This window comes from Pseudorasbora parva, chromosome 2 (genome assembly GCF_024679245.1).
Source record: "Pseudorasbora parva isolate DD20220531a chromosome 2, ASM2467924v1, whole genome shotgun sequence".
NCBI classification, from domain to species: domain Eukaryota; kingdom Metazoa; phylum Chordata; class Actinopteri; order Cypriniformes; family Gobionidae; genus Pseudorasbora; species Pseudorasbora parva.
Window position 1 is genome coordinate 38,953,446 of NC_090173.1, and position 24,870 is coordinate 38,978,315.

Consider the following 24,870-nt stretch of genomic DNA (forward strand, 5'->3'; position numbering starts at 1 on the left):
AAATACAGAAGCCAACCCAGTGTGCGATTTCAAAAGACAAACCTGGTCATCACATTGAGGTGCACGATGATTGTGACCCTTGAGTGTTATTCAAGCCTCTGTGCCAAATCAAATCAAATCAAAAGAAAGCTTTATTTCAGGAAGACTAAAATGGATTATAACTCTGGCAACCCAGGCATCGGGAACTTTCCAGAAAAGTCTTCGACTTTCTTTCGGATTTCGTTTATTTTCAGTTGGTACTTCTCATTTTGCACCAGTTCCTCTTTAAACTCCTTCAGAGTTGCTTTAGGATTCATTTTTCTTTGGATCTCCAATGTCAACTCGATGCCTAAGAGCAGATGTCAATGTCACAATCAATGTCTTAGGTAGGTTATAACTATGATATCCTTTGATATTATATTATCGCTTAAAACAAACTCACTCTGGTGAATGAACTCGGCAACCTTACGGAAATCGTCCTCCAATAGTCCTCGGGATGTAAGAGCAGGAGATCCTAAACGAAGGCCGCTTGGGCGCAAAGCACTTTTATCACCTTAATAATGGAGTTTGGGAGAGGGATAATTGGGGAAAAAATTGATTGTTGTAGTAAAACATCCCAAAATATGTCCTAAAAGATAGAACTCACTGTAAAAAAATGGGTCAAGTATTATTAATAGAGTATTTATAAGGCACCTGGGCAGGTGTTCTTGTTGCAGGCAATGGCACAAGCCTCCAGCACTTTCTCTGCCCTTCCTCCATCAGTTGCATTTGCACGTAAATCAACCAAGATGAGATGATTATCTGAGCCGCCTAAATTTAAAAATGAAAAAAAGTAAACAAAGCTTCCCTCCTGTATCCAATCTCTATCACCATCAGTCAATGGTTTCATATAGCTATAACTTACATCTAATCCTTAAGAAACTCACCTGTAACAACCTTGTAGCCTTTTTCTATTAGAGCAGCTGATAAAGCCTTGCAATTTGCCAGAACTTGCAACTGATAGGTCTTGAACTCTGGAGTCAGAGCCTGCTTCAAAGCAACAGCAACCCCTGCACATCACATAAACAAAACAAGCCGATTATGAATATACATTTTCAGAAATATAATTATAATACAATGTAATTGTTAATAAACATCAACTTGACTTAATATAAAAACGTGTTAGGGGAAACAAATCTGAACTCTGAATAAGGATGCCAATATTCAGAAATATTAGAGGACAACTCCAGTGAAAAATGAACCTAGGAGTAAATATCACATGGTTACCGAGTAGATCGTTCTCTGGGATGCGTTTTCATGAAAATGTAAATAATGTAAAGAGTTTTATCTCTAAAACAGATTAGCTTATAATGCTAGTGTATGGGCCATGGAATGAATAAAATTAAATCGCTTGTTAATATCACTAACAAGGCTCAAAATAGCCTCACACTAACACGGTAGCATAATAAGGGTCCCTACATGCAAACCGAAGCATTGAGAACTTGAGTGTACAAACAGTTTAATAAGAAGATACTTTATAAACACCGTACAATACACGTATGCAGACCGGCGCCATCTTGGAAAACAGTCTCGACCAGTCGAGCCACAAACGCGGTGCTAATTAATGAATTGCGACTTGGAATCTCATATGGGACACCTTCCCTTGTAGTTAGTCAACCATATATTTTAATAAATAGAAATAATTCATGCCTTATATGAATTCGTGGCTCGACTGCTAGAGACAGTTTTTCCAAGATGGCTCCGGTCTGTAAACGAGTCTTTATAAAGTATCTTCTTATTAAACTGTTTGTACACTCAAGTTCTCAATGCTTCGGTTTGCATGTAGGGACCCTATTATCAAAATAGGCTATTTTGAGCCTTGTTAGTGGTGTTAACTAGCAATTTAATTTTACTTATTCCATGCCCCATATACTAGCGTTATAAGCTAATCTGTTTTTAGAGATACAACTCTTTACATTCGATTTTCATGAAAATGCATCCCAGAGAACGATCTACTCTGTAACCATCTGTTAATTAAAACTAGGTTCATTTCTCACCGGAGTTGTCCTTTAATAATTGTCATAAAAATGTGTTTGTTTTTTAATTAGGTTGTTTTTAAGTAATAACATAAAATAATTATATAATTAAAGGTGCACTATGCAACTTTCCGTCCACTGGAGGGCGCCTATTTAAAACAAATGCGTAGTTTGATGACGCAAAGTTTGAGCGCAGCATCTTGAGACGTGGTCTTCACCTCACAGCAGGAGGAAAATAGGACTCGAGCAGAAATCACGTTCATGCATGCGGTTATTAACGTTACTGTAGTGTAAAGCAGAGCAGGACAGAGTGTTGTTGAGCTGAGCACAGCTGCTGGAGCGATTGTTAAAGAAACACCCGCCTCGCGAAAACCAGGACTTTTATTATGACGGGATGGGACACAGTCTCCGGGCGCCTGCACAGATCCGCTCTTCCAGTTATGATTATGAGGTAATGCAGCTCTGTTTATCATATTAGATACATTTAAGTGTGTTCAAAACGATGTTATGACGTAGATCAGTGCGTTCACTTGTTCACACTGCTAAGAGTAAAGCGCTCCTGCCAAATAAAACTCGAAACCGAGGGAAGCGCAGATATGACGCAATTGACAGGCAACTTCCTCAAACTCTATACTGAAACGTCCCGGTCCTTAGTTAAAATAGCAATTTTCTCACAATTTACAAATAGTTGGAAACATTTGAGATGTTGTAGGTACTCAACTGAACAAAATATATAACACTGGCCTAGTGGTTTTTGGATATTTTACTGCAAAAATACTTCATAGTGCACCTTTAATACAAATGTATGCATATTTACAGTTTCATAAAAATTTAAATGTTTACTGTAATTTTAATACATTTATGTATTATGAACAATTTGTAAATAGCATGACTTCAATTCCAAATTAAATTCAAGTAATAACTATTAGACTGAATCCAGTACACAACATACTGCTACACTGGCCAAGATTACAGTGTACCTACATGCTCTCCTGGCAAGCACTGACATGACTGTTGATTGGGATAATACAGGGAGGCCAACAAATGAATGGTGCTTTTTGTCAAATGGTGTTATAGTGCGTTAGCAATTATAGTAATCTTTACATATAGACGGTTTCAACGGCAGCAACATAAACAGACGTTACTGCGCATGCGACACTGCCTTATCATCTTTAATTTTAATTGTGCAAAATTATCTTAATTTATATGTTTTTGTTGTTTCAGCAGTTTATTATAAATAATCTCTCATTTCTGTCTTTAATATAGAGTGGAGGAACTCCCCCCCCCCCCCCCCCCCCCCCTAAATGCTAGTTCACCCAAAACAGATTATTAATTACACCCTCATGACGATCCCAACTCGTAAATATCTTAAATTTGGGTTCCGAAGATGAACGAAGGTCTTACAGGTTTGAAATGACATAAGGGTGAGTAATAATGACAGAATATAAATGTGTGTAATAACACTTTAAGGACCATGTAATGCAGTAGCCTATATAAATGTGTGCACAGAATAACGTTGTCATAATACAGGAATAATATTGGGAAACTCAAACTTGTAGATAAAGTACCCTATCTGAGATTGATTGTATTTGAATGCATCACAAAAATCCTGTGCTCTGTGGGCCCTGCCATTGATAAAGGATAAAGCAAAAGTTGTTTTACGTTATGCTAAAGGCCTATAACATGCCTAATTTAATACTTTGCAGTAAACATAAATCCGATCAGTTATATGTGAACAAATGTAAACGCGTTGTGTACTGAGCCGGTGATCGCATGTTAATGCAATGTATGTAAACAGCCAGAATTAAGTTACCTCTACAGTAGATTATTTCTGATAACAAGTAAATCACATTAGATATACAGTCTAAGTTACAATAGGCACCAATCTCTTATGCAGTCAGATTGGATATTTAGTAAGCATTCAAGGCTTTTTTGTGAGTCGCACCAATTTTTTTGCGCTGGTGTAAGGTGTTCTCTGTTTGATTTTTAATATTTAGATCATGTTATCCAAAAATAGTACATCAAAAATGCGTTTCTACTGAGTAGTATGCCATACTATCCACTAGCCAGACTGTTGCAATGCACGTGCGTTCGATGAAACCGGCTATAAATAATTTGTGCACTCTAGCATCAGATGACTATGTAGAGAGCGTTTTCAACATCTGATTGGATGGTTACTGAACTAAATCTTAAATCTTAAAATGTCAATAAATAGATCTTTGATTAATCATAGACATCCCATTGTGTAAATGCAAACTTATTTAACCTTTATATTAAAGGCATGGAGGACATCAGCTCTTACCTGCAATGGCATGGTTGTGAGGGCCACCCTGTAGTCCAGGAAACACGGCCTGGTTAATCAGACTCTCCAGGTTATACAGGGTCTCCTTGCCTGTCCTTGCATCAACACTACGAACTCCTGAAATTCAAGAGTGTCATGACAACACTGGTAACGCACAGTTAAAATAACACTGATTTCCATTAAAAGTAATTAAAGGGGGGGTGAAATGCTGTTTCATGCATACTGAGCTTTTTACACTGTTAAAGACTTGGATTCCCATCCTAAACATAGACAAAGTTTCAAAAACTAATGTTGGACGTTTGATGGAGTATTTCTGTGTCAAAAACACTCCTTCCGGTTTCACACAAGTTTTGGAGAGTTTTTTTTGAGTATGGGTCGGTTTGACGAGAGCGGAAGGTCCTTGTATGGGCCGTACGGGCTCTTCTCCCGGTAGAGTGCGCGCTTGCGTGACTAGAGCGAGAGAGGAAATGCACGCCCATAAACACTCTCTCAGCAGCAGATCCACTCGTCCGTGAACACTTATGTCGTTATAGTCCACGCCGCGCTCCACTTTATTCCTATGGGTGACATCAAGCGACTTCAACGCTTCAGCACAGCATTCCGGGAAGGCAGCGCTGCATTTGAACCGATTTGAATGCAGAAATGACGGGAAGCTTCACAACATCGCGGATCTTCACGATCACTGCTGTTACAGGACTTAAGCAAATCATACCAAAGAAGTGTGTTTTTGACGGAGCGGTCCCAGCCTCTAAAGGTTCACGGTCGGTGAGTAAAACTGCTTCAAATGTCTATGCTGTTGTTGGCTATCGTCGCGTGAGTAAACATCAGTAAACGACACGATCGCGTGCTTCGTCATTCAAATGCGCTAACGGTTACTCCATTGTTGTTCTATGTATAACGTTACACTAGTCTGACGTGCAAAACCGTTTTGCTTGCTACTGCTAAGGTTTAGTCTCATACAATAGTCCATAAACCGAATCATGTCCTCATAAACTGCGAGTAAAGACACACAAATGTTGACAGTCCACTAAATACAGTACATACCACAGAGACGGACGTCCTGCTGCTGCTGTTTCTCCTGTTCAATTTATTTCAGCCTCCGAATTTGATTCTGGATCATTATCTGTATTAGCTGAATCGGATCGATAGCTATGGGTTTCTCCATGCTTGAGGACGTCATCGCTTTACGCTTTCGTCATTCTTTAGCTCCGCCCACACGCTCGTTTTTTTCCGGAAAGACTCGGTACAGCCCATATTTCTTTTACAAATATAATAAAACTAAAGACTTTTCGGAGATATGAAGGATGCACTACTACTCTATAGGTACTCAAGATTGACATGAGATTGACTGAAACTGAGTGTTTCACCCCCCCTTTAAGTACCGTAACGCATTACTTAAAAAGTAACTTTACCAAACAATGATCATGACAGTGCGGTCAAGGGCCTAGATTTAGGCCCTGTTTACACCTGGTATTAAGATGTGTTTTGGCCAATCCGATCACAAGTGGACGGCGCTTTACTTCGTCTGCTGAAGACCCAAGTTTGGTTTGAAGATGAAAAACTCACCATTCCTGATTTCTAACACGCACTCACTGCATTCGGGTATTTTTGTGGCTGTCGGAGCAGAAATGAAAGCTGATGCTCTCCGTATGTTTTTCCAATAGTCTCCAGTCATATGTAAATTGTGTGAGCTTATTTTGTCTTCCACAACGAAAGATCTGAAAAAGCCCACTCATAGACCCTCCCTTCAAAGAAATCAGCACAGAAGTGGTTAAAAGCTGACAAAAGAGATGGATTAAAATACCAGGTGCAAAAGGGTATGTGTCTCTCTTGTCTACCAAAAATGCCAAAATGCCAATTAAAATGCCAAAACACATTTTAATACCAGGTGTAAATAGCGCCTTAGTGTGACAGGTCAATTCACACTGAACTCACCCTTCCTAAAGAAAATGACTCCTGCCCTGCAGCCCCTAAGGGTCTTATGGGTCGTGGTGGAAACAACATCACAGTATTCAAATGGAGATGGAATGACTCCTGCTGCCACCAGACCACTGATGTGAGCCATGTCTGCCAGAAGATACGCTCCATTCTCATCTGCAATCTTCCTCAGCCGACTGTAGTCCAGGTTACGGGAATAGCAGCTGGTTCCTTAATGATACACAGAAATGTTAAAGGTGATGTTCGTCATTTCTTTCAATGCTAAAATACATTGTCCCATCCAGCAAAACACTGGGTTTACAATCATGTGAATTTGGGGCGGAGCTAACAGTTCGTCTGACTAATAGCAGAAAAAGGGAAAGTTGTGAAAACCTGTTTCTGTAAGTATTTTTGATAATATAATGTTTTTTTACATTACGAAGTCTTACAAAGAGATATATAAAAATGGCAAAATTAATTGTACTAAAGGATCTTAGGTGAGATATTTTTTAAATATATTTTACCAACAAAATGAGATAAGCAAGGTTCAAAATGTGTTGTCAACAACTAAAATTATTACCAATAACTTTACAACCTGTAGTTCAAAATGCTTCAAATTTCCTAAGAAGCTACACTGACCTGCAATAATTAATCTTGGGTGAAAGAGGCGAGCATTTTCCTCAAGTCTGTCATAATCAATATATCCAGTTTCTGGATTTACCTGGAAAACAACAACAACTTTATCAAGTTAATGTTAGTTAATGCAATAACTAACAATGAGCGATAGAGTATTTATTCATATTTGTTACAGTTAGTTAATATAAAACTCTTCGTTGTTAGTTCACTTCTATTAAACAATATTAAGATACAACTTTTGATTTGAATAATGCATGTTGAAATGAACATTAACTAAAGAGTTTACCACAATGTTAATTTTAACCACAAGGTTACCTTATAAGGCATAGACTCAAAGAAAATAGATGTGGCTGAGATTTTCTTCTTTTCAGTCATGAAGCCATGGGTGAGATGGCCGCCGTCAGGAAGATCAAGGCCCATGATCCGGCCATGAGGTTCCACTATGGCTGTGTAAACAGCAAAGTTCGCAGGCGACCCTAAGGAATAAAAAAAGAAATAACAATGTGCGCTTGTTAATGTTTCATAAGTTACATCATCTCTTACTGCAGCAACATTCCAGTGACACAGAAACAAGCCTACCAGAGTACGGCTGAACATTCACTCCCCATTTATCCGGGTCGAGGCCATATACCTTGAGAGCTCTTGCCTGACACAAACGCTCCAGTTCATCAATGTGCTCTGTGCCTCCATAATATCTTATAACATTAAACACAATTTGACATTTAACACAAGCCCATTTTACAACATATTAGCTCAAAGGGTAACTGCAAAGTGTAAATTACATAATATGAAGCTTATTGTCATTACAACAAAATAAAATTGTAATTAAGCACTACATGAAATGTCATCGCACAATAGTCACCTTTGACCAGGATAACCCTCAGAGTACTTGTTGTTCATGCAGGAACCAAGAGCCTCCAAAACAGCTCGACTAGTGAAGTTCTCAGAGGCAATGAGCTCTAATCCATAGGTCTGCCGCCGCTTCTCCTTCTTTATTATGTCAAATACCTAGCGCAAACAGAAATATATTAATGGTATGAACAAATAATAAGCAATGACAAGTTGTTTTAATTCAGTCAGGCACAGATGAGCTGTCAGTCAGGAAGAAAGATCAGAGTCTAAGAGACACATTGATTTCACAATATTACTCATGGTTCACTGAAGCTTTCAAAATAATATAATATTGAGGCTGTTTGTATACAGTACATATAATCACACACTTACCTCAGGATCATTCGTGCACAGAGGCTCCAGCATCATCCTGTTATGAGATTCCCATGTTTTATTATCATGGCCGTTGAGCTGAGCCATAGTTGATGACCTCTATAAGAAATAAATGTTATTGTTAAATGTGATAGGACTCCAAATGTAAAACATACTGCTTACACTGGGTTTCGTCATTTGTAATAGAAGCGTTAATGTACTTGTGTTTGAGCTCTTAAACTTTAAAGCAGGGTATTCTTGGTTCAAATGGACAGTCTATTTATTGTTCTATAACTACTGAGTCTTAATTAGATGGATATTTAGTAATCTTCAATGTAGTGCACCAAACTGGAGAGTTGTTATTAACTTAAACTATTAAAAGTCGTCTTTAACGGATAGCAGAAACAAAATAAAATATAAATATTAGAAAAATATAAGATTTTTTTAAACTAAAATTACTCAAAGTGAAAAGTTTAAATAGAAATATTTAAAAAACAAACCAAAAATGAATGAAAAGCGCAACAAACAAAATAATTAAAAGCTAAATTTAGACTATGAATAAATGCCATAGTATAGTAACTACACTGCTCAGCTGTCAATCAATCGATGCAGCTGCCAGCTCAGAGCACGCTTACGAAACACAACTTTGAGTAGGTTTTCCATTTGTTGCCGATAACTTTAGGGGTAAAATAAAATTAGATTTGCAGCTATAGAGTGAAACATAAACCGGAACTACTGCTTTTGGGGTTACATTTCCCCCGCGAAATACATCCTGTAACTAAAATAATACGTTACATCAAGCGAGTTAACCTAACACTAACTAATAAAAATGGAGACGATGTGATTATTAGCATATAGCACTAATGTAAGCGCTCTTTATGCATATCTGCACAACAGATTGACAGTAATCTGCCGAGAATGTGGAGCACATGCAGTCACAAGGTTTTAATTTGATCCACTCCTAAATCACAATGTACGTTATCTAACTTTAAACATAGCTGCAATATACAGTGGACGTATTCTTCCACTTACCTTAACAAACGTGACAAATGCTTCGTCCCAAATTACTTTCAATCATGTAACGTTATTCTTGTAGTTTTAGGTTTCCTCGTGCTCTTTTACTGTCTATGGCTAAAGTCCGCGAAATTTGGAGACCAATGATCACGCTGTGGGGCGTGGCTATTCGAGCTCTCCTGCCCAGCCCACTACGGCGTGATATGATCATATGATAGAAGGGGAGCTAATTTTCTGCAGTCTTACTTTATATATATATATATATATATATATATATATATATATATATATATATATATATATATATATATATATATATATGCCTTAAGAGATCATATATTTATATACTTGATTTAAGTGTATTAGTGTTTAAAATTAACATGAACTAAGTTTAATAATTGCTGTAGAAGTATTGTTTTATTGTAAAGTAGTTACTTTAACTAATGTTAACTAAATAAACCTTATTGTAGTGTATTTAAAACATCTTCGCAATATGTTTCTAGTGCACTCTAAATATAATATAATATAATATAATATAATATAATATAATATAATATAATATAATATAATATAATATAATGATCTAAAAAAATTATATACATGTCAATACATATAACAACAACAAAACTCATTTAAAAAAATCAAAACATTTCCCCTTAAGGGCTTCAAAAAAATGGATTAGGATTCACCAAACAATTCACAATATAATAAAAAGTTCTGACATTTTATTGGTATGTTATTCTTTACATTGTTTGAAGGGAACACCATAAGAACATCATTCTTAATTACACCAGGTCCTTTACAACTGAGGACAGATGTCTTTATTCTTACAATTATCCTTTAAACTGATACAGCAAAGTCCACTCAGATGCATGTGGCAATATGTTAATATATTAATAAATATGTCTATACTCCTAATATCAATGAGTGAAAGCAAGCATTAATATTTACCCACTTAAGTGAAAGCATCAGAGCTTTCACAAAGGCATTTTATTTGGACAATTAAAAGCCTGCTTTCTGGGTTAATATACTCTGAAATATTCCTTTTTAATGGAACAGTTATATCATCACATACATAGCATACCATATTATCTTTTGCGTCGTCTTCAAAAATAACATTGTCAATATAATTGTTTACTGTCCACAAATGCTATAAAACCTCTAAGAATCCATTATTTGGATTACTTGAGTGACAACGTATGTATTCCTTTAGCCGCTGCTGCTGCCGCTGCTGCTGCTTCTTTTTCTACAATGAGAAAGGAGAAAACATTCATTAATCTCTGATTTGCATTGAGACATTTTGACCACATTTACATTAAATGGTTCAAGTGATCCAATTCTGATTTCGGATATGTGACCCACTAATGTGTAAGCAGGAAAAAAGCACATTTCCAATTCCAATATTCTCAGATCGTTTTTTTATGGCTCATTCATATGTGGAAATAACTCTGATATGAATTGGATATGTATATTTGCGTCTGCCATGTAACAGACAGATCGCATCTTCCACTGTCAATGCGAGTAGTAAGTCATTGAAAAAGTGAAGGTGGAACCGCGATCACATGACTCTTTTCATTGTCCAGACTGCAACAAGGGCTTTCCTCTTTTTACTCTGCCTTAAGAGATCAAGTTTTGCTGAACGAAAGATGTGTGGAAAGCAAAAGCTTGCTTTATCATTTCCAGTCACACTGTTTTTACCAATCAAATCTTGAAAATTAGTTGTTCAAAAGAAAAAAGGATTCTGAAATCAGATTAGATCACAAAATTTATTCTTTGTTTAGATCCGGATAAAATCTTCAGTCCAAAACATTTTAGTAAGATTGAGATGCCTTATGCCAGGATTATGCTGGTCCCAGCAAAAGGGTGGATTTCATGGACAAAAAATTCATAACTGTCTTTATTCTTTATTCATAACAGTTAAAATAATACACATAATAATAGACATTAGGCCTTTAAGTGCAGTAAAGTAAAAAACAATATACATTTTGGCACCATAAAATAACCTCCTAAACAGCTGTCAATATCAAACAAACATAAAACATTTAATTTTAAGTGTTTTTCACTGTCTATAAAGTATATTGGCACAATCATCTGAGATGAACCAGTCAAAAGTAGTTTCTAACAACTTTTTAAATGCATATTTGTTTGCTTTTGTTGTGGGTCACATGAGGGGCCACCGAAACTCTAAAGGGACATGGTGATGGGAGGAAAACTGAATTCTAATGCTTTTGTGTTCTCTCATAAATGTTTTATATAAAAACACTGAAAGTGACCCACACTCACTCTTCTACCTGCTGTTTCTTACATAGCTAGTAGCTTACCTACATTGTGAAAATGTAACCCAATTTAGAGCACAGGTAAACCAGATTTGGTAATCTGGGAAAGTATCTATCCGGATCAAAGTGATCCCATCCTATTTTACTTTGAAAAATGGTATGAATAAATAAAGTTAGACGTATTACATGATCCTGGATTTGCTATGGGATTTCCAAATCTTGATCATTCTGATTCAGATTTAATTTTTTGAACAACTGGACTTAGGTTGTCAAATAAATTCAGATATAGTCAACACATTTTAAGAATTAGGCATCAATTATTAGGCTTTAGGCATCCAAGAACTTCTGTGTAAACGCAGCTTTTCACAAGTTGCTTTACAACACTACTGTGTGCTGAGGATTTACCTTTACGTTCCTCTTCTTTTTTCCGTGCAGCCTCCTCACGTTGTTTTCTAATAATGGCGAGTCGAGCGAGGTCGGCTTTAGCTTGATCTGTCTTTCCTGCTAAATGCATTTTCATATACCTCTCCTTGGCCTTTTGTTTTTCAATCTCTTCTCTGAAATATGGAATATATATTTATATTGAAATAGCTGAAAAGGAACAGGTGTACATGTCTAGAAGACTAAATATACATAATAAAGTATATCAAGCATTAAAGGGTTAGTTCACCCAAAAAATTTAAATTATACTATGATTTACTCACCCTCAAGTCTTCCTAGCTATATATGATATTTTTCTTTCAGACTAATAAAGTCAGAGTTTTATTAAAAATGTCCTGGTTCTTCAAAGCTGTATAATGGTAGAGAATGGTTGTGCTGTTTTTGAAATCCATAAAAGTGCATCTATCCATCATATAACTGTTCCACTGGTCATTAATTAGAAGCCTAAAATGAGAATTTTTAAAGAGAAATTTGATAAAAGAGAAGAGGGGCTTGGGTTTGTTGCCCAGCCCTATCCTCGAGATGCGTCAAAGTTTGCGATGCTTCTGTACATCGTGTCAGGAGTTACTCTTTTAACGCAAGTCTACTTGCTGACTGCCGTGTCGGAAGCTAGTTATTTTAGTCTATAAAGTTTTAAATATGGATATTTTTATTACACAAATGTGCCACTTCGCTTTAGAAGGCCTTTATTAACCTCCTGGAGCCGTGTGGAGCAGTTATATGATGGATATGTGCACTTTTAAGGACTTCAACAGAAACAGCCATTCACTGCCATTATAAAGCTTTGAAGACCCAGTGCATTTTTTAATATAACTCATCTGAAAGAATAATGTCATATACACCTAAGATGACTTGAGGGTGAGAAAATCACAGGTTTTTTGGGACCCACTAATAAAAATGTTTGGGTTAACTACTAACCCTTTAAGTATAATGTGAGCAGCAGTAACAAAAAATGATACAAATAAAATGATGGTGAAAAGTTAGAGGATAAAGATGTTTGTCTCTTACCTTTCTCTTCTGGAAAGCTGTTTGGGACCCTCAAGTTCTATCTCTGTGACTTTCTTTGTTTTTTGGGCAACTCGATTAGGATTTTCAATCTCTATTAATCCCTCAACACCCTTTCTTTTCTGTGACAAAATGGAGACAGTGTTGTTATTGTTAACTGAAACTAAAAGTATTACAAATGTTATTCAAATATAAATACTTTAATATGACAATAAGGTTGAAAGAAAAATAAGAATATTAATTTTAAGAAAACCTAAATGAAAATGAGAAATGTTTCCATTGCAGCTAACTAAAATAAAATAAATAGGTTTATGTTGACGTAATACATTAGAAAACCTGGAGAGAGAAAAAATAAGCTTAATTGAAACTAATAAAACTAATAAAAATTACAAATGCACATAAAATAAAACACATATAACTCCAAACACAGTGATTTGGAGACTAATCAAAGAGCAATGCTCTGGCTGCTCCACCCAATGAGATTCCCCATTAATTAGATTGAGTAAAGGTCTATTCAAACCAGGGATGATAACCATAATGATAATTATAACGTTTTAATGATCATTCTAGCTCTATGAGAAAAGGGCAATCCATACCACAATTATAACAAAAACGACAGAGTAAAAATATTGCTGCAATCACTTTTTAGAATATTTTTTTTTTCAGCTGACGAATGATAAAAATATTGGCAGCCAATCAGAATCCACAGACTTTAACAAGGTTGAGCATTTAAAGCGAAAAATGACAAAACTGCAGCACAAGCTTATAATAAACAGAATGTTATAACATGCGTTGGTGTGGACGCTTATATAATTATCGTAATAGTTATTGTTTTGGTGTGAGCGGTCTTTGAGGTTTTTGACCAGAACTGACTGAATGTCTACATCCTGCCCTTGTCACTGTAGATGGACATTATCTGCAGGACCTTGGAATCATCAGTTCTGAGATCAAATTTACCTGAGACCCCTCATCGTCACTGTCCTCGGAGCCTGATGCTGTCAGTTTGTCCTCACTCGGGTTGTCGTTCACTGCCGCACCTTCTTCTTCTTCATTCTACAATGTAAAAATTAACTATTACCACATACAACAATAGATTTGATTGGAGAAGTCTGGCATATGCCACCAGAGAGAAGTCAGTCACTAGTCAGTCACAGCAGTAAAAGATTTATGAGATTTGGGAAAAAAACATTACGAGGTCAAAACAACATTGCATGGATAAATCCTTCACAATGTGATCATCAAGAAATACTAAGTAAACAGATGGGGTTCATTTTCTTGTCATGTCGACTTTATACAGCAGTTTATAAACTTGCCATTCTTAGAGAAACTACTCAAAGCTCTTTCAGCAGAGGGAGCTGCTGTGTTTTTTTATCCTATTAAATGGTTATTTCACCCAAAAATGAAAATTCTGTCATTACTCACCCTCTTAATAAAGCACTTAATACAATGTAGGTTAAACCACCGGAGTCTACCTTTCTGGGGCTCGAAAGTGGTAGTTGCGTAGAGCATGCTGTCAATGGAGGGACAGAAATCTCAGATTTTGTCAAAAAGATTTTTATTTGTGTTCCAAAGATGAACAGATATCTTATGGGTTTGTAACAACATGAGGGTGAGTAATTAATGATCATTTTTGGGGGGTGAACTATCCCTTTAAGACTATTACTCATTTTTGCCCATATTTGTTTGTATTTCTGTCTAAAGTTGCAATACAATTTACCTTTTTTCGTTCTTTTTCTTCTTTCATTTGAGCATCTATTTCTTCAGGACTTGTGTAGGTTCTCATGCGACCTTTATGGCCACCTTTTTTCCCTAAAATAAGCAACAAAATTGCTTGGATATATACATGGGCGGGGTATCACTTTCCATTAGTATTGTTCTCAATGAGAAATACCCAGATACAACCTTGTTTTAAAAGTACAGAATACCAACTGTAGTGTCAATCATAAAAGTAACTATATAAGCAGCACCAGCTCATGACGTGCTCAACCAGTAAAACTAAATTATATCTTACCTCCTTTAGGCATGATGAAGATTAAACTTAACTTGATATATAAAAAAAAAAATCGACTCAAACACACTCCCAGTACCAACAAAAGCTGGGTACAGTTATGATATCAGGTTGCCTCACTTCACCACACTCTCCCCGTATCCAATTCTGTAAGTTAGATACAAAATGGCAGTAATTTATTTTGCGTGGTTTTAATTGGCTCGGGGGCGATACAATAAATAAAACAAATATAAAATGTCACGATTTAATAAGGACAGTCATCGATTAGCATATAGCCAGTGGGTCCATATTCCTATATTTACACTCAGGCACACAATCAGACACCTAGCCTGATGCAATATACTGGACGAGAGAATAACATTACAATTTCACCATAATAAAAACCATGTTGATATGTGCATTAGTCGGTATTTCAGCGCAATTCATTTTCGCAATAGAATGTCAAATAAAATAAGCATGATAGTAATTATAGTTTGTATTTAATGTGTAAGAACAAAGACAGCTCGTTGACGCAACTGTCGTGTAACAACCACAACAAGTCCTACTAAAAGGACCTCTAGAGTGACGTCATCTGCTTAGCGACAGAAATCGGGAAAGATCCTAATGCACAAGCTCGCTGTTGCTAAATAACTGAGACGGTCGTATATTTCCTATATAATATAATGCCTAAGGTGAAAAGGAGTAGAAAACCACCTCCAGATGGTTGGGAACTTATAGAGCCAACTCTTGACGAACTGGACCAGAAAATGCGCGAAGGTTCGTTCAGCAAGCTACAATCTATAGCTTGAATAGCTAACAAGCCGAATGTTTATTTTAAACGTTTAATGATTAGAAGGAACATTATGTTAATGAAACATAAATATTTATATATTTAGTTAACCCTTTCATTTAAAAAAAACCCATTTAGTCTTTATATTTGAATATTTGTCATATAATAATATGATAATATCAAGTGTAATTGTTATACGTCTACCACGGTGTTATTAACAGATATGATCCCTTTAATTCGCAGCTGAAACCGAGCCACATGAGGGCAAACGTAAAGTTGAGTCTCTATGGCCAATCTTCCGACTTCACCATCAACGCAGCCGTTACATTTTCGACCTTTTCTACAAGAGAAAAGCCATCAGTCGAGGTATAGTAGAGAGATTCTGCTTTGTAATATTTGTATTATTTAGATATCTGTACGTTATTAACTTTCCATTCCAATTTCATTCCCAGAGCTTTACGAGTACTGCATCAAAGAGGGTTATGCAGACAAAAATTTGATTGCCAAATGGAAGAAACAGGGCTATGAAAATCTGTGCTGTCTGCGGTGCATTCAGACACGTGACACAAACTTTGGAACAAATTGCATATGTAGAGTTCCCAAGGGCAAGCTTGAAGTGGTAAGAATCAGAAAGGGCTTTACTGCCAAGTGTGCTTGCACGCACAAGGAACTTATCTTGGTATAGAAGCTTCCAGTACACACACACAAACATAAGACATTAATACAATTTAAGAGTAAAATAAAAAAAGTATAGACACAGAGAGGTTTAGTCAGGATAATCATATGTACAGTATTGTTACCAAAAAAGGAATAAATAAGACTGAATTAATTTACAAAGATATTGCACTAAACCATTGGAGGTATTGCACTTTCAGGGATATGCCATGGGAGACATATAACTGTTCAAGATGGAAAAGCCTGTGGCTGATGTTCTAGTGCCTAGTGATCTAGGCTGTTAAAAGTTATTTAAGTCCTGCACATCAGTCAGATAACTGTTTTTGTTTTCTATAAAAACTGGTCTTATTAGGAACTATTTATGCTAAGATTTCTTTTTGCATTTCTTCCACTGTCCCTAATTTGTTCTTTGTTGTCTTAGGGTCGTATCATTGAGTGCACTCACTGTGGATGCAGAGGATGTTCTGGATGAGACAGAAGAAATGCCTTGCTGATCTTTGATTTGTAGTTTTAATAAACTTAATGGTTTATCATTCCGATGTTGGATCTGTTGAAATATGATTGTTTTATGTATGTTTGAATGTTTTGACTTTTTTTTTTTTTATTAAACTGTTTTATCTTAATCATTCTGGATTGGTGTCCAGTCTCATACTATATATAAATCATGCTCTGAAAAAAGGGATTCCTGCTTCTATGAAGCCCATCCCTCTGAAAAACACAATCGTCTTAGATTGGTTAGATGGCCAAATGTAGTTTCATGTATTTTTATTGGCTGAAGTGCCAAGCACAGGTTGTCCAGAAATGCCACGCCCCTTACCATTACGGGCAGAAGTCACATCTGCGGTGACTAGCAAGGGTTTATGATTTCACCAATCCGGGAAGAAGCTAGTTGTAGTCCAAACCAGCCTTTTTGTCACTTTAAAAGACAATATCTTTGTTTGCATTGAACTTCCAGCGCTGTAACTTTGCAAATAGTGTTTTGCAGCAATGTTACTCATAGCAGCAATGTTACTCACTAACTAAAGTTAAAAAAGTGAAATCGCATGCAACCACCTTTTTTCATATTTTTTCCCCTCCAGTTTTGCCATATTAACTACCTACTCATTCAGCTAACACCTGCCGAATGTCAATAAAATGCCCCTAGTATTGAAAAATGTTTACTGATGGTACAAATTTGGTTTGCACATCAGTTTCCTGCAGTGCAAGAGCAATCTATACATAAGTGTTATTCTTTTATTTAAAAAATAAATAAAAATAATGAGGGCATCACAACTGTACATTTTCAGAAGTGGGTGTGACTTAATTCTTATCCTTATTTGTCCAAAATATGAAAAATGAATAAAAATGAAAAGTGCATGCTGAACCTAAGGACCTAAGTCCTTTGATTCCTCAGCTATGTTCTATATTTTCTTAACTAAAATATGAGATGAAGAAATACAGAAATGTATAACTGAATCTCAGAAGTTCGCACACATGAGAGTAATTTCTGTAATTTCATTCCCATCTAATATGAAATAGTCTGTGGTTAAAATAACCAAGAAAATAAGTGTAGAAACACAAAAGGCTTTGTCATTCGGCAATTGTTTTTAAAATTGTTGTAATAAGTTACACGATCTGTATAGTATATATCAAAATGTATATTAAATACATTTTGATAATTAATTTTAAAACCCCTGTACAATTTGGGCAGCCACACCACTGTCAGCGCTCTTTTTTTGTTTGGCACTGCATGGCGCTAGTGACTACAGCAGACCTTTTCATCAATAACCAACACACAGATCAATATCGTTATTTTGTATATTCTCTGTGGTTTATTTTGCCATCTAACGAAAAATCACCGGTAGATACAAAATGTGTATATATATTATTTATATCAATAAAACGAAATTACTAATTTAAAGAAATTAAATTCGCGCCTTTTACAGTCTATGCGGAAACCTCGATGCTGTTGTCATCGATTATACAGCCTGAAGTTCGTGGGTCAGGGGTCACTTTTGAGCAGCGCTGTTGAAGCAGGCAGTTCTAAAATTCAACTGTGTATTTACAATGTTTATCTCTTTTACCGATCCACTCATGCGCTACATTAGATATCGCTTACTCAATTAATACATCTGCGTACTTTTTCGCTAATCTCTCTTTTTACGTTTTGTATTAAACCTGATCAAAGGCAAACCGATAAGTTAGCCATCAAAAGACTTATTTTAGTTTTCCGATTGTGTTGTAACGAGAAGTGTTTGAGTTGCTGTGAAACATATATATATATACAGAGTATAATACCAAAATGCAGGAATTAATCGCAACTGTCGATCATCTAAAGTTTGATCTAGAATTCGCTGTAGAACAACAATTAGGCGCTCAACCATTGCCATTTCCAGGAATGGACAGTAAGTTAACAAGAGCACTGATCAGTATTGGTTGTACATTTCCAATGCTTTGTTTCTGATTTAATATATATATATATATATATATATATATATATATATATATATATATATATATATATATATATATATATATATATATAGACTGACTGCTTTTTAATTGTTGTTTAGGATCCAAGATTTAATAATGGTGCAAACATTTTCTTATTCAACAGAATCTGGCGCTGCTGTATGCGAGTTCTTCATGAAAGCTGCCTGTATTAAAGGCATGTATTGCAAAAGCTTGTTTAAGATTTAAACGTGTGAAACAGATTTATTGCTTTGATCAGACTTTACAGCTTTCTCTTTTGACAGGTGGTATGTGCCCCTTCAGACACATAAGTGGAGAAAAGACTGTGGTGTGCAAGCACTGGCTTAGAGGTTTATGCAAGAAAGGAGACCAATGTGAATTTTTACACGAGTATGACATGACAAAGATGCCTGAATGTTATTTCTACTCTAAATTTGGTTAGTATTTTTAAATTAATCATGTCTGTCTGTCTGTCTGTCAGTCTGTCATTAATACTGTTAATATTTTTTTTTTGTGCAGGGGAGTGCAGTAACAAAGAGTGTCCATTCTTGCACATTGACCCAGAATCTAAGATTAAAGATTGCCCATGGTATGATAGGGGTTTTTGTAAGCATGGTAAGTCTTTTGCAGTGGTTTTCTTGTTTGCATTTACATATATATATAGATATATATATATATATATATATATATATATATATATATATATATATATATATATATATATATATATATATAATATATATTTTACGTTTAAAAAAAAAATAGTACAAACATTATATTACATCCAGTTCTGTTCAATTGTGCTAGGGTCCCATGTTTTACATTAATGTTTAAATTAATATTTATATTGAATTTAAAGTTGCATTACAGATATTTTAAAATTGATTGCAGTGGAAAATATAAAATGTCAGCCATCTTCCCTTAAGGTCCGGATTGCAGGCACAGACACACAAGAAGAGTAATTTGTGTAAATTACCTTGTTGGCTTCTGCCCAGAGGGCAAGTCATGCAAATTTATGCAGTGAGTATCTGTCGTTGTAATTCATGCATATGCATATTCATACCTGTGACTTTGCTTTAGTTCTATTTTTTTGTGTGTAATTCCTAGCCCAAGATTTGAACTCCCGATGGGTGCGACTGAACAGCCACCATTACCTCAACAAGCACAGTCTCAGCAAAAGGTTTTTTTCTCTCCCCTAAATACTTGTAAAGGGTTCATGTGTTGCTTTTTAATGTTTTTTTTTTTACTTTACTGTGTAATGTACCTGTCCGCACATAGTCTCCCACAAGGGATTGTCTATACAACAAAGATGTTCTAAAAACATAGTTTTTACTTTACATTATTCGCATACAGACGACAACGTCAAAACGATTCTCGTTCACACTGATCTGCAAAAACTAAATGCTGTATTATCCTGCCAGGCCAGTAGTTGGCTATGTCACTTTGTAATGAAACACTATGTGTCTATAGACTGAATACATAATATGCATGATGTCACCGTTTTCACAAATTATTATTTTTAGTTTTCATGGAGATGATAGCGATATCGTATTCAATATCGTATATCGTTCTAACCTCAAATAAAGATTCAAACGGTTATGAATCAGCAGATTAATTCATAATTCGAATCATGATTCAATCCGCTGATTCATAATGTTTGAATCTTTATTTGAGGTTTGAAAACAAACGTGGAAGAGACATACATTTCATTTTTGGGTGAACTAACCCTTTAACATAATGCTTGCCCAAATGTATAAGCAAAGAAATAAGACGAGGCTTCTGGCAATCTGCATTTTCAGACAGAAGTGCTGCAGTAATGTACAGTATGTGAAAAATAATGTTCTTTGAACATTAAAGCATGTTAACCTATTTTACGGAGTCCCTAAAAGGACATGGTGATGGATAAAATCTTGTTCGGAACCAGTTTCTCAGGCAACATTTGAGACTGAGTGCAAAAACATTGACACATTTTACACCCATTTTAATCACTCATTCACTCATTTCCATTCAAGGCTCCCTACTATTCTAGTACACCACAAATACACAAACTTTTAAGATAACACCAATGCTTACTTTGATGCCAATGTTTCATCTTATTTTTATTCTGCAGCAGCAAAACATGCAGCCCATAAACAGATCATCACAGTCACTTATCCAGTTAACCAACCCCAATATCAACAACCAGAGAATGCCAAATGTTGTTGGGATAATGCATTCTAACAGCAATATGGGTGGACCTCGTGGTCCTCGTCCGCTGGACCAAGTTACATGTTACAAGGTGGGGACACATTTTGATTTTATGCATTTTTTTTCAGCCATATTAATTTGATGCCCTCAAAATGTGCAATTACATTTGATGTCTATTTGCTTCTTCCAGTGCGGTGAGAAAGGCCATTACGCAAACAAATGCACAAAAGGACACCTTGCATTTTTAAGTGGACAGTAGTTTTCTGCGTAAAGGATCTCCAATATTTGTGGTTATAACTTGCAAAGTGAGGTATTTGATTCCTGGTGCATTACCCTTTCACTGCAAAGGTGAGAGTGATGTAAATGTGGCTCTACCTCACTGTCCATGTGCCAAGAGCACCACAGTCATTACTCATTCAAAAGGTAGAAGTAAACACCACTTTTATACAAATGTTTTTCTTTCACATGAAACCTTAGATTATCACATACTTTGAAATGTGAGTATTTTGTATTGGAGTAACAAGCCTCTTGATCACTCAAACTTTAAAGCAATGCTGAAATCAGAAGAAAATGTGTGAATGAGTCTTAAGGGGAGACCATTGTGTCCATTAGCAGCTAAGATGATCTGAAATTGAAGAGACAGGCATAATTTTTCAGTCTATTGAGATGCCTTTTTTTGTATCTATACTAAATAGACTGTGGGGTTGTTGTACTTATTACAATAAAGATTAACTGAATTTATGAAAGCATTATTTTTGACATATCTGTATTTTTCAATATGACAGCTAGCATATAAACAAACTATTCATAACATTTTAGCTTTTGTGTCGAGGATTATTCGTCCCTTTTTCTCATTCTTGTGCTCAAAATGGAGTAAACATTGCCCCCCCAATAATCTTGGTTGCAATGTTACCGATTGCAATGTTACTTAAACCCCAATCAATTGAATACACTTAATTCATTACAAGAAATGTGAATACTAAATCAAGCTCTTACACATACAGCCTACACTTTTGTATGCTTTCAATAACGAGTCCAATTTAAATAAATTTAATTTTATTATTGGTCACAACATTCACAAACAGAAAACTGAGAGGTGTGGTGATCACACTGCTGCAGACAAAGGGTTCGTTTTAGTGGTACTTCCTCCATCTGTCATGTTCTGTTGAGGAGAGAAAAACACTTCTTAGTGGCACTAAATTTAGACTACAGTACAATGGTGAAGGAAACATTACTACAGATTCACCAATACCATACATTTATTACTTACTGATGTGATCGTATTCCCAGAGGTAGCTCAGTGCAATGTAACCAGCAATGAACATGGCAACACCACCAATACCTCCTTTCTTCACATTGATGTATTTGTTGTAGTATCTCTCATAGCCTGAAAAAAGATTTGATTAGAAATTATAACGCACAAAATAAAGCGATTATACTAATATTGATCAAATGTGTTTCTAATGTTGAATACATTAGTCATTACCTCCACGAACTCCACCAATAAGTCCATTTGGGGTGAAGTCTCTTGTTCCAAGCCACGATGGCAGTTGCCCAAGCTTGACATCCAAAAGCCTCTTCTGGGCCAGGGCAACTGGGGGGAAATTAACAAATAAACACAACTGTAATTTGTTCGATAAACTCAACAGACCAAACATACAAGGTAATGAATGTAAAAAAAAAAAAAAAAAACATGTTTGCTTGCTGGCATATTACAATAGTATATTTTTCAGTACTGTGAGGTAACTATTAGGTACCATGGTAATGCCAATATACTTTTTGTAAGAACACCACGTCACAATATTTATTGTTTTAATAGTTACTTAATATTCAAGATATTTTCTGCAGCATATGAACAGCCGCAGTCAATTACACACAATGACAATTCTCTCACAAAATTGAACTATTGCTCTTTTCTCTCTCTCTCTCTCCCTCTCGAGTGAATGCTGTCAGGCAGCTTACTACTACAGTATATGTTAGTAAACTATGTGCATTTGTATTTTTATCGTTAACCAACCAGATTCACTAACGAATAACGTAACTCTCACGGGAGAATTTGCATCTCGTGAACATTATATTCAGTCATGAACGTAAGCAGGTAGGCGATGTTACTGAAAGTCCTTGACATGACTCGCGTCTGCCTGCATCGAGGCCTTCAGCGTCACTAACGTTACGCAAAAACGACACAACGAACATTCATTCCATTCTTATCTTTAGACCGATATTAACAACACAGCATGATTTATGTAAAACCTTAACGCCAAACAGTGGAAAAATAATCAACTATGCAGTTCCCATTCAGCCATACCTGGTTTATCCGCCATCTTGCTCTGAACTTCAAGATGATGGCTGCAGCGGTGTAGGCTCAGTAAAATGGAGTGACGTCAACGGGCAAAATGCGGGGCGGAGTTTACAGATCATGTGACCGTCTATGCATACAACAGTATGCTGTTCACATTGCCCAAACAAAAAGAAAAGAAAAGAAACGAAAACACCTTCACATTACTCTGGAAATAAATTATGTTTGGCTTTTATATCAATGTAAATATATAAACAAACCAAAACAATCGTATCTGTTTATTCTAGCAAAGTTCTACAGGCCTACACAAGAGCAAATACACCAATAAAATACCACATTTTTCTGGCTAAATGACACGTGAAAAAAAATCTTAGCATCTAAAACACGCAACAACAACAAAAAATATTGCTATTATTGTTATTATTATTTTATTCTTGGTATGTTTAAGACGTTTAAGACTGGTAGGCTACCACTGGAGGGAGACAACTGCATAGGCTATACGCAAGAAAAACCTCTATCATCAACACACATTCTGTATCTTTCTGGTGGTGAACATGTGCTTATTGGTAAGTAAAGTATTTAGTCCTATTGTTATATTTTGTAATGCGAACACTTGTGTCATTAGATGTTTAGCAGGTCTGTTTTGATTGTTTTAAGTATAATGACTTTAAAGGTTGTAATGTTAATTTAGGCAAAACAAGCATCACTTTCTCTGAGCAACAGAGACATGCCGAATTGCACACGGAATTTATTGTTGCAAAATGAGGTAGTTGTTTTTAGGGACGTTCGGATGCAAGTGTATTTAACTGTACGCCAAATTCAGTTAATAACTTAATTATAATATTCGTTTTGTAACATTACAAAATGTGATGATTCAGCATATGCATATAATTAAGTATAATTAATTATACATATAATTAAGTATAATTAAGAAATATTGTGTCAGGAATATCTGAGGTTTCAAAGTCATACAGTACAGATAATACAGGTGGCTAAACAGTGGCGTAACTTACTAATGATGGGCCCCAGTGCAGGCTATGCAGTAGGCCCCCCTAACCTAGCATGTAACACTTTAGGTTTAGGTTTGATTTCTATATCAGGATATCGGTTGTTTATTATTATTTACAAATCAAATATTAATGGCTTATTCTGTGTCACCATAATGTAGGGCCTACATCCCTTAATCGTAAAAAAGACACTGTTTTATAATCACGAAGGTTCCAAATGTGAGTTATTTAGGGGGGTTGGGGGGCATGCTCCCCCGAGAAAATTTAGCTTTCTAGGATCTACATATGTGCATTTTAAGATGTTCTGAAGGCCAAAAAAGTAGATAACAATATTACTAGAGACTCATCAAGATGGACATGTTGACATAGGCTACTTTTTTGTGTGTTTGTCCGTTCAAACGCAAGACTTGTAAGAGAAATCTATATGCGCGCTGTGAGACTGCGCGCTTTCAGATGAGTGCACAGAGACAGATGTTCTCATTCGCGTCTTCTGGCACTACACGCGGGTGATGATGATGGTGAAAATGACTGTCCATATTCCAACTTAAGGCAGCACTCGCATGCATTGAACAAAGTTTATAAAGAGAGACCGTTTTGCCCACATTTTTCTTTTATAATCGCTGGTGTTAGTGTACCTCTGAGGAGCCCTTGCGTGTATCAATCAAGAGAAACATAAACAAAGTATT

General features: G+C 35.9%; 5 protein-coding genes across 6 annotated transcripts; 2 read left to right on the forward strand and 3 right to left on the reverse strand.

Annotated features, from left to right (window-relative positions):
* Nucleotides 1–113: 113 nt before the first annotated feature.
* shmt1 (serine hydroxymethyltransferase 1 (soluble)) lies at nucleotides 114–9,234 on the reverse strand. Its single transcript, XM_067419720.1, has 12 exons — nucleotides 9,085–9,234; nucleotides 8,074–8,172; nucleotides 7,712–7,857; nucleotides 7,429–7,544; nucleotides 7,165–7,325; nucleotides 6,853–6,934; nucleotides 6,232–6,444; nucleotides 4,297–4,413; nucleotides 906–1,028; nucleotides 673–789; nucleotides 422–532; nucleotides 114–328 (listed from the first exon to the last, which is right to left on the reverse strand). The coding sequence occupies exons 2-12, from the start codon at nucleotides 8,158–8,160 to the stop codon at nucleotides 156–158; spliced, it is 1,446 nt and encodes a 481-aa protein (XP_067275821.1). The 5' UTR covers nucleotides 8,161–8,172; nucleotides 9,085–9,234; the 3' UTR covers nucleotides 114–155.
* A 540-nt stretch (nucleotides 9,235–9,774) lies between these two features.
* On the reverse strand, nucleotides 9,775–15,262 carry pdap1b (pdgfa associated protein 1b). Its single transcript, XM_067419740.1, has 6 exons — nucleotides 14,800–15,262; nucleotides 14,506–14,597; nucleotides 13,746–13,841; nucleotides 12,792–12,910; nucleotides 11,748–11,899; nucleotides 9,775–10,312 (listed from the first exon to the last, which is right to left on the reverse strand). Exons 1-6 carry the CDS (start codon nucleotides 14,810–14,812, stop codon nucleotides 10,248–10,250), a joined length of 537 nt encoding a protein of 178 aa, XP_067275841.1. The 5' UTR covers nucleotides 14,813–15,262; the 3' UTR covers nucleotides 9,775–10,247.
* Nucleotides 15,263–15,341: 79 nt separating this feature from the next.
* Nucleotides 15,342–16,871, forward strand: bud31 (BUD31 homolog). Of its 2 annotated transcripts, XM_067419760.1 has the most exons (4): nucleotides 15,343–15,552; nucleotides 15,809–15,931; nucleotides 16,018–16,184; nucleotides 16,662–16,871. In XM_067419760.1, exons 1-4 carry the CDS (start codon nucleotides 15,459–15,461, stop codon nucleotides 16,710–16,712), a joined length of 435 nt encoding a protein of 144 aa, XP_067275861.1. In that variant the 5' UTR covers nucleotides 15,343–15,458; the 3' UTR covers nucleotides 16,713–16,871. The 2 variants fall into 2 exon arrangements, with proteins under 2 accessions (XP_067275853.1, XP_067275861.1); XM_067419752.1 differs by lacking the exon at nucleotides 16,662–16,871 and having other exon boundaries at nucleotides 15,342–15,552; nucleotides 16,018–16,630.
* Nucleotides 16,872–18,211: 1,340 nt separating this feature from the next.
* cpsf4 (cleavage and polyadenylation specific factor 4) lies at nucleotides 18,212–21,624 on the forward strand. Its single transcript, XM_067419843.1, has 8 exons — nucleotides 18,212–18,624; nucleotides 18,837–18,887; nucleotides 18,976–19,128; nucleotides 19,211–19,306; nucleotides 19,618–19,711; nucleotides 19,799–19,871; nucleotides 20,802–20,969; nucleotides 21,069–21,624. Exons 1-8 carry the CDS (start codon nucleotides 18,522–18,524, stop codon nucleotides 21,135–21,137), a joined length of 807 nt encoding a protein of 268 aa, XP_067275944.1. The 5' UTR covers nucleotides 18,212–18,521; the 3' UTR covers nucleotides 21,138–21,624.
* Nucleotides 21,625–21,917: 293 nt separating this feature from the next.
* atp5mf (ATP synthase membrane subunit f) lies at nucleotides 21,918–23,308 on the reverse strand. Its single transcript, XM_067419855.1, has 4 exons — nucleotides 23,187–23,308; nucleotides 22,365–22,472; nucleotides 22,149–22,265; nucleotides 21,918–22,040 (listed from the first exon to the last, which is right to left on the reverse strand). The coding sequence occupies exons 1-4, from the start codon at nucleotides 23,200–23,202 to the stop codon at nucleotides 22,012–22,014; spliced, it is 270 nt and encodes an 89-aa protein (XP_067275956.1). The 5' UTR covers nucleotides 23,203–23,308; the 3' UTR covers nucleotides 21,918–22,011.
* Nucleotides 23,309–24,870: the final 1,562 nt, after the last annotated feature.

What these genes read in the sequence shown, in the direction of transcription:
- shmt1 (XM_067419720.1), bottom strand. Translation starts at nt 8,160, where the DNA reads ATGGCTCAGCTCAACGGCCATGATAATAAAACATGGGAATCTCATAAC. An exon ending in TGTGCACGAATGATCCTGAG is followed by an intron (nt 7,858 to 8,073) that starts GTAAGTGTGTGA and finishes TGTTTGCGCTAG; the next exon opens with GTATTTGACATAATAAAGAA. An exon ending in GAATGTTCAGCCGTACTCTG is followed by an intron (nt 7,326 to 7,428) that starts GTAGGCTTGTTT and finishes TTTATTCCTTAG; the next exon opens with GGTCGCCTGCGAACTTTGCT.
- pdap1b (XM_067419740.1), bottom strand. An exon ending in AAGAAAAAGAACGAAAAAAG is followed by an intron (nt 13,842 to 14,505) that starts GTAAATTGTATT and finishes TTTACATTGTAG; the next exon opens with AATGAAGAAGAAGAAGGTGC. An exon ending in GTGACGATGAGGGGTCTCAG is followed by an intron (nt 12,911 to 13,745) that starts GTAAATTTGATC and finishes ATTTTGTCACAG; the next exon opens with AAAAGAAAGGGTGTTGAGGG.
- bud31 (XM_067419752.1), top strand. Translation starts at nt 15,459, where the DNA reads ATGCCTAAGGTGAAAAGGAGTAGAAAACCACCTCCAGATGGTTGGGAA. An exon ending in GGACCAGAAAATGCGCGAAG is followed by an intron (nt 15,553 to 15,808) that starts GTTCGTTCAGCA and finishes TTTAATTCGCAG; the next exon opens with CTGAAACCGAGCCACATGAG. An exon ending in GAGAAAAGCCATCAGTCGAG is followed by an intron (nt 15,932 to 16,017) that starts GTATAGTAGAGA and finishes TTTCATTCCCAG; the next exon opens with AGCTTTACGAGTACTGCATC.
- cpsf4 (XM_067419843.1), top strand. Translation starts at nt 18,522, where the DNA reads ATGCAGGAATTAATCGCAACTGTCGATCATCTAAAGTTTGATCTAGAA. An exon ending in TTATTTCTACTCTAAATTTG is followed by an intron (nt 19,129 to 19,210) that starts GTTAGTATTTTT and finishes TTTTTTGTGCAG; the next exon opens with GGGAGTGCAGTAACAAAGAG. An exon ending in AAGCACAGTCTCAGCAAAAG is followed by an intron (nt 19,872 to 20,801) that starts GTTTTTTTCTCT and finishes TTTATTCTGCAG; the next exon opens with CAGCAAAACATGCAGCCCAT.
- atp5mf (XM_067419855.1), bottom strand. An exon ending in TATTGGTGGAGTTCGTGGAG is followed by an intron (nt 22,266 to 22,364) that starts GTAATGACTAAT and finishes ATCTTTTTTCAG; the next exon opens with GCTATGAGAGATACTACAAC. An exon ending in CTGGGAATACGATCACATCA is followed by an intron (nt 22,041 to 22,148) that starts GTAAGTAATAAA and finishes TCTCCTCAACAG; the next exon opens with AACATGACAGATGGAGGAAG.